The sequence below is a fragment of the Erpetoichthys calabaricus genome, chromosome 4, assembly GCF_900747795.2.
Source record: "Erpetoichthys calabaricus chromosome 4, fErpCal1.3, whole genome shotgun sequence".
Lineage (NCBI taxonomy): Eukaryota > Metazoa > Chordata > Cladistia > Polypteriformes > Polypteridae > Erpetoichthys > Erpetoichthys calabaricus.
The window spans coordinates 45111313-45122533 of NC_041397.2; the positions used below are offsets into that span (position 1 = coordinate 45111313).

The 11221-nt window shown below is 39.3% G+C and overlaps 1 protein-coding gene across 1 annotated transcript; it reads right to left on the reverse strand.

The window, feature by feature from the left end:
- Positions 1 to 8614: 8614 nt before the first annotated feature.
- Positions 8615 to 10729, reverse strand: LOC127527514 (olfactory receptor 1-like). Its single transcript, XM_051926561.1, has 2 exons — positions 10678 to 10729; positions 8615 to 9819 (listed from the first exon to the last, which is right to left on the reverse strand). Exon 2 carries the CDS (start codon positions 9798 to 9800, stop codon positions 8844 to 8846), a length of 957 nt encoding a protein of 318 aa, XP_051782521.1. The 5' UTR covers positions 9801 to 9819; positions 10678 to 10729; the 3' UTR covers positions 8615 to 8843.
- Positions 10730 to 11221: the final 492 nt, after the last annotated feature.

The window sequence follows — 11221 nt, forward strand, 5'->3', positions numbered from 1 at the left end:
ATGAAAAAAGAATGTTTATCAGATACATTCTTTCTTCATTGAGTAAAAATGTGTTACCAGTTTGTGACTTCTGGACTGATACAAAAATCACAAACACATGGAAATTACCACTTGCTTAATTAAGGTAGAATCCAATTAAAAGAAGACACAACCCTGAGCCACAGTGTGCCCTCAGAACTTAAGCAGAGTGCCTCTGCACTATACTACTCAACTTACTAATCAGCAGTGAATGCATGTGCATTGTGAGGGGAGGTACTGCAGAACCATTAGGCTGATTTAAGAGGGTCAGTCTGTTCAATAGTCAAGATGCCAATTTTTTATCCAGTCCATCCTAGTTTCCAGCACTGAATACTGTTACGGAAGTAGTGCCTGTCCTGTAATCAAGATCCTTTTTTTTCAATAGCAACTGTCCAAAACCTTTCAGCCAGGTAAAGGTGTTTTTGGCAACTCCTTTGTCATCTGCTCATTTCTTCAGTGTCTTCCTGACGGCCTGGAGATTTTGTATTAAAAAAAATACTGAAAGGAAAATTTCTTTAATATGAATCAAACTAAACCTCTTCAAGGTAGAATATTTCTTGGATTATACTTGGATTCTTGGAATATACTTTGGAAAGTGACTCTGTCATTGTGTATAATAAGTACTTTCTTTTAAAATACTGTTTGATTCTTTCAGCGCCAATGGTGAAAAAGCCTGAAATCTACTGGGGCTAAAACAACCCTCTTCATCTAAGCCTATTGAGTTTTTTTGATTTGAAAGTTAAAAATGCAGGTATATAGTATGATGTGTTTGCTGTAGGCACAGAAACTTGGAATTGCATAATCTTGTACTATTTTATGTTTTTTGCAGCAGTGAAATATGTATTGGCTGTCTAATATAAATTTATTGTAACCATATTAGTCTAAGTGTTGTGTTCACCTATTTCATACACTTGCTGCTAATCTAATACCATATCTTTCTTTTCTCTTATCTATTATATCCAGTAATTCATTTTTTCAGTTTTGTCTCTACTTCATATAGTGTAGTTATACATACAGTGGATCCAGAAAGTATTCAGACCCCTTTACTTTTGCACAGTTTATTGTGTTGTAGGTTTAATTTTAAATGGATGCATTTTCCATTTTTTGCCCATTAGTCTACAAATGTTTAGAGGAAAGTGTGCAAATTAATTCAACTTCAAAAACTGAAATCTCTAATTTGTTTTAAGTATTCAGACCCTAATTCAGTACTTTGCATAAGGTCCTTTGACAGCAATTACAGCTTCAAATCCACTTGGGTAAGTCTCTGCAAGTTCTGCACATCTGGATTTGGACATTTTATTCTATTTCTCCTCTCAACCTCTGTTACATTATTATGAAAAAATGGTAGAGTTTCGTGTTTTATCATGAAAAAGTGTTCACTGGGGCACTTTAACTACCAGGGTTCTTGTCCTATTGGTGGACAAGTTAATATCGGAAATGGCTAAATTTTTAGCCTTGTTTTATGCGTTCAATCTGCAATGCTTACCTCTGGAATCCTTAGACTTAAATAACACTGATAGATTAAATTCTATTGAACATACATAACCATAATACTGTAGTGTAATCAATCAAACACGCCTGCACTTTATTCTCACAGTGAGAAATGCCTTAGCAGGGTCCAGAAACAGCTCTTCTCATGAGTCACACTCCTGTCAAGATTCACTGGTCCACTCTTGGATCACTCTTCATTGAAAGGGCTACACTTCAGAATACCTTTGTAAAGTCCAAGAGCCGCTTTAATAGCTGCACTCCAGCAAGGATTCATGGATGTGGTGCTGCACTCTCAGACAGCTACACTCTAACAGAAGCCAAGGGTTTATGACACGCCACCTCATAGATTTAAATTCTGTCATAGGTTTAATAGCTCTTTATAGCATTATATTAAAAATGTAAATAGTTATTGAAGGTTAAATGCACCTGCCTGGTGTCTGACAAAGAAGCCATCCAACGAGGAACAACATGGTGGTAGAATGAGTTTGAACTGGACCAATACCAAGGCCATCATCAAGCATTACAAAGAAAGATGCAGAGCGTTAGTTTAGTTACCAGCATACATGTGTATAGAAGAACATTATCCTTGTGCCCTATGCTTGCTGAGATGGGCTCCAGCCCCTGTGACCCTGTTCAGGATTAAGCTGGCTTAGAAAATGGTATGGCATGGTATGATATTCTTGCATAGTTCTTTGTAATACTGTATATGGAAAGTTCAGAGTTAGTTGCCAGTAGGAGTGAACAAGGCGGCACGGTGGCGCAGCAGGTAGCACTACTGCCTCGCAGTTAGGAGACCCGGGTTCACTTCCCGGGTTCTCCCTGCGTGGAGTTTGCATGTTCTCCCCATGTCTGCATGGGTTTCCTCCCACAATCCGAAGACATGCAGGTTAGGTGCATTGGCGATTCTAAATTGCCCCTAGTGTGTGCTTGGTGTATGGGGGCGTGTATGTGCCCTGCGGTGGGCTGGCGCCCTGCCTGGGGTTTGTTTCCTGCCTTGCGCCCTGTGTTGGCTGGGATTGGCTCCAGCAGACCCCCGTGACCCTGTAGTTAGGATATAGTGGGTTGGATAATGGATAGATGGATGGATAGGAGTGAACAAGCGACATTCAAGCTGCATGCAAAAAAAACTTAAGTAAGACGAAAAGAGTACTTTCAACTGAAAATGGCCATCACTCCTAAACAGCTTATACAATATTTTTGGTAAATCCCTTAAATTAAAGCTGAAGGTCTACACTTCAATCTCATAATGATTGCTTAATTTCAAATCCATTGTGGTGGTATACAAAGCCAAAATTGTTTCACTGTCCAAATACTTATGGACCTAACTGTACAGTATATCAGACCCTCAAATGTCCATATCAGTAGTCCTTAATGTACTAGCAGAATTTCAAAGATATCTAGACTCAGAATGAATTTGAATAAAAGTGTGCTTTTTCTAGTGAACTCTCTGGTACACAATATTAGACTGGAAACCTTTCCTATTATTTTAGATAATCAGTTTAAATACCTAGGGGTAAACCCATCCATCCATCCATTATCCAACCCGCTGAATCCGAACACAGGGTCACGGGGGTCTGCTGGAGCCAATCCCAGCCAACACAGGGCACAAGGCAGGGAACCAATCCTGGGCAGGGTGCCAACCCACCGCAGGACACACACAAACACACCCACACACCAAGCACACACTAGGGCCAATTTAGAATCGCCAATCCACCTAACCTGCATGTCTTTGGACTGTGGGAGGAAACCGGAGCGCCCGGAGGAAACCCACGCAGACACGGGGAGAACATGCAAACTCCACGCAGGGAGGACCCGGGAGGCGAACCCAGGTCCCCAAGTCTCCCAACTGCGAGGCAGCAGCGCTACCCACTGCGCCACCGTGCCGCCCCCCTAGGGGTAAACTTCACAAGTAAATATAAAAATCTTTTTCAACAAAACTTTATTGTACATTGAAAAAATTAAACAAGATGTGAGCAGATGGGAGACCTTCCATCTCACATTAGCAAGGAGAATCACTGTTAAGCTGAGCATCTCTTCCAAGCCTCTTTTCCATTTCAGAGCATCACTATATACATTGACCAATTGTTCTTTGAGAAATTAGATTCAATTTTAACCTCATTTATCTGGAATTCTAAACACCCACGCAGCCAAGTGGTGTCTCTACAATGACCTAAAGCAGAAAGGGGCATGGCACTACTTAACTTTCAATTTTATTATTGGGCAGTAAATATACAGGCCATAAAGATCTGACACAAATTGATGAATATATACAAGCCTGGTTTGCAATAGAAAAAAATTTTGCTGTAATTCTTTATATACCCTATTTTTTGCCTCAGTAAACACAAATTTTCGTCAATATGAAAATCCAATTGTCTATCTCTCACTCGGAATACGGAACCAATGCAAGAAGCACTTTAAGACAGAGAAGCTCTTATCTGTTTCACCTGTTGCAACACAAATTTTCCACTACTTTTAAATAGGAAACTTTGCTAAAAGGAACCTGCCCAATTTTTCTCACCCCCCACTCATTTCTATTCCAGCAGCAATACTGATCCATTTTGAAGACTTAGATAGCATCTCAATAACATATAAAACATTTATATGGTGGGCAAGAAATCTCTCATTTATTATATCAGAGAAGGAGTGGAAGGCAGCCATGCATAGAATACACAGTAGCTGTACACACCATTTAGCTCCAGCCTCACAAGGTCTACATGTTTTGGACTTGCACCAAATTAACATCATCCATCCATCCATCCATTTTCCAACCCGCTGAATCCGAACACAGGGTCACGGGGGTCTGCTGGTGCCAATCCCAGCCAACACAGGGCACAAGGCAGGAAACAATCCTGGGCAGGGTGCCAACCCACCGCAGGACACACACAAACACACCCACACACCAAGCACACACTAGGGCCAATTTAGAATCACCAATCCACCTAACCTGCATGTCTTTGGACTGTGGGAGGAAACCGGAGCGCCCGGAGGAAACCCACGCAGACACGGGGAGAACATGCAAACTCCACGCAGGGAGGACCCGGGAAGCGAACCCAGGTCCCCAGATCTCCCAACTGCGAGGCAGCAGCGCTACCCACTGCGCCACCGTGCCGCCCCAAATTAACATCATTCTGTACAAAAAGTTTTGAATCTTTATCAGACAGCCTTGGTATCACAATCACTCCAAACCCATTAACAATTCTGTTTGGTGGACTACTGGATAGGCTTAAAGTAGAGAAGGACAAATTGATTGTAATTGCTTATACCACACTAATAGCAAGTAAACTTATCTTGCTCAACTGGAAGAAGCCCAGCCCACCTGTTATAAATCAGTGAGTAAGTGATGTTCTGTATTATTTGAAATTGGAAAAAATGTAATTCTCACTTAGAGGATTTGTTCCTGTTGTGGGTTGGCACCCTGCCCGGGATTGGTTCCTGCCTTGTGCCCTGTGTTGGCTGGGATTGGCTCCAGCAGACCCCCGTGACCCTGTGTTCAGATTCAGCGGGTTGGAAAATGGATGGATGGATGGAGGATCTGTTCAAAAAATTGTTTTAAATGTGGCAAGATCTAATTAATCAAATCTTAGAATAAACATTTGTATTTGGAAAAGGGAAATTCTCTTTTCTTTGTTGTTTATAAAGATTTGCTTGTGCTGTTGGCAATCATCTCTTTCTGTCAGGCGGGTATAGATTTCTAGTTTGTTAAGTTTGACATGATTGTATAGAATGATGTTTTCTTCAAATAAAATAAATAATTTCCTTTTGGCAAAGGTTTTGCTCAAGAGCCACTCTCCCATAAATGCCTGATTGATGGACTTTTGCTGAGATGGTGTCCTTCCGACAGGTTCTCCTATCTCGGCAGAAGACTTCTGAAGCTGTGTTAGAGTGACCACTGAGTTCTTCATCACCTCACTGACCAAGGCCCTTCTTGCCTAGTTATTCTGGTTGGCCATAGAGTCAACCATAGAAAGAGTCCTGATGGTTCCACACCTTTTCCATTCCTCAATTAACGAGGCCACTGTGCTCCTGGGAGCACACAAAGCTTTAAAAATAGTTTTATACCCTTGCCCTAATCTATGCCTCACGACAATTATATTGCGGTGGTCTACAAAGAATTTCTTGCACTTCATGGGTTGGAATTTTCCTTATATGCAGTGTGAATTGTGGGTCTTTATATATGCAGGGGTGTGCTTTTCAAAACGATCAATTCAATTTCCTATAGTTGGACTCCAATCTAGTTTAGACACATCTCAAGGATAATTAAATCAAACAGAATGTACCTCATCACAACTTGAACTGAGTACTAATATAAATGAGAGATTTTAGTTTTTGATTTTTAATAAGTCTGCATACCTTTTTGGAAACATGTTTTCTCTTTGTTATTATGTGTCACTGAGTGTAAATTGTTGGGCAAAAATGGCAAATTTATCAGTTTAATATTAAATCTACATCACAATAAAGTATGCAGAAAATGAAGGCATCTGAATACTTTATCAATCCACTATTTATTTAATAGTTTCTTTGAAAGGTAAAAGACACTGTCTCTTGCCGATCTTGTCAAGGGGAACTGGTTTGTGTATCCCGAGACTGTGGGATCTATTTTGTCTGGAGCAGAAGCTCCTGGTAGGTTCTCCCAAGACAAAGTGGCCCCAGATAAGGGGGCAGACAAAGACAAAAAGAATACCCCTGACAAGTATGTGGTTACCAGGGCATCCGCCTTGAGCCAGGCCAGGTGGAGTACCCTCAGGCTGGACTGCCATGTGGCTGGGTCGGACATAGCCTGAACATGCAAAATGGGACTTCCCTACTGTGGCCAACCACCTGCAGGAGGAATAGGGGCTTGGTATGATGTGAGAAAGGTGGACACCAGAGGTGAGGGAATTCATCAGGCTGAAGAAGCAGGTTTTCTGTGTATACTTGGTACGGGAGACTCCAGAGACAACAGACCAAAAAGATGGTGGCATTGGTGGTCAGGGAAGCAAAAACACACATTTGGAAGGAGTTTAGAGAGACGATGGAAAGCAATTATTGCTCAGGTTCAAAGGGTTTTTTGGAAACCATCAGGCAGGTCAAAGAAGGAAGGCAGGTCTTTAGCCAGGCTGTTCTCAGCAAGGTTAAAGAAATGCTGAACTGGACTTAGGATGTAGTCTGGCAGTTGGGGAAGCACTTTGAGGAACTCCTGAGTCCAATGGACATGTCCTCTGTGAAGCTGATGGGGTATCAATCCCCATTTCCCTGAGTGAAGTCAATGAGGTAGTTAGTGAACTCCACAGGGGCAAGGTCCAGGGGGTGGATGAGGTCTGCCCAGGCTCTGGACATTATTAGGCTGTTAATTTCTGACATGCCTTTTCAATGTTGAATGGTCATCGGGGGCAGTGACTCTTAAGTACCATGACCAGGGTGGTGGTCCCCATTTTTAAAAAGGAGACTGAAGGATGTTCTGCAACTACCATAGGATCACACTTTTCATTCACCCTGGAAAAGCTTCCAGGATACTGGAAAGGAGACTCTGGAACCTTAGATCCAGGAGGAGCAATGTGGATTCTGTCCAGACCATCTAACAGTGGACCAGCTCTTTTCTCTCATGACGATCCTGGAGGACATGCAAGTATGCCAAATTGGTTTACATGTGTTTTGTGGACTTAGAGAAAGTGTGTGACCATATTCCTTGAAGGATTTTGTTGGGGGTGATGAGAGAGTACAGGATTTCAGGGCCCCTAACAAGGGCTGTTCAGCCCCAATAAAATCGCAGTGAAAGCTGTGTTTGCATACTCAGAAAAAACATCAGAATCTTTCTCAGTGGGTGTCAGACTCTCCCAGGCTTGTGCTTTGTGTCCTTTGGGTTTTTCATTTTCATGGACAGGACATCAATGCGCAGCTATAGACAGGAGAGTGTCAATTTTGATGACCTTAGAATGGTGTCACAGCATTTTGCAAATGATATGGTCTTGTTTGCTTCATCAGGCTGAACTTCAGCATACATTGGGATGGTTGGCGACCAAGTATGAAGTGGCAGGGATAAGGCTCAGCGCCTCCAAATCTGAGGCCATGTTCCTCAGTAGGAAAAATTGGAGTGGATTGGTGTGGTGTGCACTGTTGTGCAGTCACTATACCAATCTGTAGTGGTGAAGAAGGAGCTGAGACAGAAGGAAAAGTTCACCAGTCGATCTACGTTCCCACCCTCACATATGGTTATAAGGGTAATGAAACAAAAGAATGAGATTGTGGGTACAAACAGGCCAAAATGAGCTTTTGCTGATGGGTAGCTGGGCTGTCCCTTAGAGACAGAATGAGAAGACATGCAGAAGAGGTTGGGAACAGAGCTGCTTCAAGAGGAGCCAATTGAGGTGGTTTAGACATCTAATATGGACACATCCCCATGGAAGTTTTAATGAACACAAGACACCAAGAAAGACTCTGGGCTCACTGCGAGGATTACATTTTGCAGATGGCCTGGGAATGCCTTGGGATCCCACAGCAGGGCCGGGACAAAGGTGAGGCAAACGAGGCACTTGCCTCTGGTGAACAATGGGAAAGGGCGCCAAATTGATGAAAAATGAAAACTAATAAATTGCAAAATAAAAAAAAAAGTCAAATGTATGTTGCAATGTTTGTCAAATACCTTAAGCAAACCAACGATTTGCATCAGACGCTCTCGCTCGACATACTCGTTTCCTCGTATGATATCGCCCTAGTAAGTATTTTTATTTAATTCTTATTAGTAATAAAAAACTATATACATAGGGGCGCAAATTTATCCACTTGCCTCAGGTGAAAATACCTCTAGGCCCATCTCTGTCCCACAGCATGAGTTAACAAGTGTGGCTGAAGAAAGGGATGTATGAACCTCACTGCTAAGGCTGTTGTCCCGCAACCTAGTTTCAGAATATTGGTGGAAAATGAATGAGTGAAAAAGACACCATTTCTGTTTCTCCCTTTTACCTGGATGTGTTTCTGTGCACCTATTAAGAAACTGGAAATGAAGCTTGCTGAAATGTGGCACTACCCCATAGTGTTTCTAATGTCTGTGGTTCCTTCTTGAACAACAGCCGGCTTTATGTGTTTTTATCTGAGATCATTTTTACATTTTTACTCTTTTTTACTCCAAGACTGGCTATGCACCTTCAACCATTTACTAAGACAGTGTTAAGTTTAAAGAAATTGTAATAATGACAGCTTTACAATTGACATTTACTGAAATCACATTTATTATATAGGGCACTTAAAAGAACATTTACAGCATCAGAATAATAATTAACAGGTACTGTAAATTCTGCTCTCATTATCTCAACAGGCTGTACTACTAAATTATTTCTCTTAATGTAGAAAATAAGATCCTAACAAGCAGCATGAATGCTAATATGTTGTTTGTTTGTTTTGCATAAAAATATAAAAATGATTCGATTGCGTATCCCAGGTAAAATGATACCATATATTAATGGATTTAAAAGAGGAGGAAGCACTATTTTTTCTAAAGAGGCAACAGCAGAAATGCTGCTTGTTGCTCTCTTTGAATTAAACCTGCTGTCTATTATCTCAAAAAATATTGAACTTAAAAGTAAAATTAATGTTATTAAATGTGGGAGACAAGTTTGAAAAGCTTTCTTTTTATGAGAACTGGAATTGTTCCAGCACAAAATAAGAATTTTAATGTAGGAATAGATAATAAATGAAAATGGAATAAGAAATGTAAAGAAAAATACAAATGTATAAACATTGCTAGTAATAGTTTCTAGACAAGATAACTTTACGATTTCCCAGTAGTTACAGTACAACCAATTGATCTGATTACCACATAAAGAGAGACGTACAGTTAACAATATACCAACTGTTACCATAAAAGAAGGATAAGCCCAAGCAAGAAAAATTAGCTTTTTTATTTTTGTGACTGAAATTATTGTCATATATTGTAATGGCCAGTTTATTGCTATATACCTGTCATATGCCATTACAGTTAGAATTGTTATTTCCCCAAAGACATAAGTGTATGTCAAAAAAATCTGAAAAAAACAAACTGAACGAGAAACCACTGGAATACTCGTTCGCAGATCAATCATGAATTTAATAAAAAAGCTTGTGGATCCAATTAATGCACTAAACAACAAATTAGAAAGGAAAATATACATAGGTTCATGAAGCGTTTTTTCTAGACATATGAATACAATTAATGCTGAATTAAAAACGATTATTAAAATATAGCATATCAAAGAAAGCCAAAAGTATATATCTTTATTGTTCCCCATGTCTTGGAAAGGAGTGAGTATGAAAAGTGTTTCATATGATGCATTTTCCATTGATGTTCCAGGAAGCAATCTAAGAATTTGAGGGGAAAAAAACAAGACAGTTAAACCCAAAGTAATCAAGAAAATCAACAATAAAACTCAGAAAGTACAATAACTTTTTTCTGCTTAGTTTGGTTATATCTTTCAATTTTTTATTTCTTTAAAGACAGGCAACCCACCCTGTGTTCCTTTCTGACTTGTTACCAATCCTATCATGGTAAGATTAAAATTGGACTGAGTCAGTAAAGTATCGGAACAATAATTAAACTAATTCATTACAAAAAGATGAAATAATTATCCCAATGTTACCAAAAATGCACTAGTAAACAATTTATTACCAAAAATAAAACATCACCATATTCTGTCAGTTTACAGTATGTAGACTTAAAATAAATTGAAATAGCATTGTTAAGTGAAATTAATCATTTCCAAATTTTTTGATCCACAGATGTTTTTGCAATTATTTTATACGGTTATTGCATGAAGCCTATGCCGCTAATGAAAATCATCCTTAGATGGGCTACCATTGCTTGGCAGAGCAGACTAAGGCACTTATCACAGAATAATATTTAATAATCATTCATTTTCATAGTCAATAATACTGAGGAAAATTTAGAGTGGTCAGTCAGTGTCAAGTGTACATAGCATGTTAGAGGAAAGTGGAGTAGCAGAAAATGTAAATAAACACGGAGAATAAGCTGAATCCAATGACTGGCCACTGATCCTGCATGCAAGTGACAATATATCTTTTTTTTTAAATAACGTTATCAAAAGAATTTGGTACAAGTAAAAAATGGAATTATATTATTTACATAAATGAAAAAAGTGTCTAGTTCACTACATTAAACTTTAAATTAATTTCATAGGCAATTATTAAGTAAACATTTACCTTTGTTGAAAATGCCCAAAGCAAAAGATCCATCAGACTGTTTGACTTCAGGTGCCAAATAATATCATGGAACAGAATGTCCAGGGTTTTATAGACAAACAGTAAGAGTAATTAGCAGCAGTCACCCTAGTTTGTAATATCTAGGGATGCCTTGGTGTTTACATGCATCTTAGTTCCAGTCAGCCAAGGTCTCTGGGTATAGAAAGTAATGACATACTTTTTTTTGCATCTCATGTTGTAATGGAGAAGAGTGATTATAAATATTATTTGTCCTAACACAGATTTCCAGTTCAATTGTAGTACTTAGTAATGGCAGTGAATTACATACAGAAATGTAAACATAATTGAAACATTTGATTATTGCACAATATAGTTACATTTTCTATAATAAATGATTTGTGATATCTCTTACTTGAATACACCATTATTTTTAATTGGTGAACCCTACATCTCAAAAAAATAACTCACCTTCCATAGCTTTGTTGTTATTTTGGGGTTTTATTTTTTTTACCTCCTTGTTTGAGTTTATGTAATATTCCATGTG

Bases quoted from the DNA above. Each gene is read 5' to 3' on its own strand.
- LOC127527514 (XM_051926561.1), bottom strand. From the start codon at position 9,800: ATGGAAAATGCATCATATGAAACACTTTTCATACTCACTCCTTTCCAA.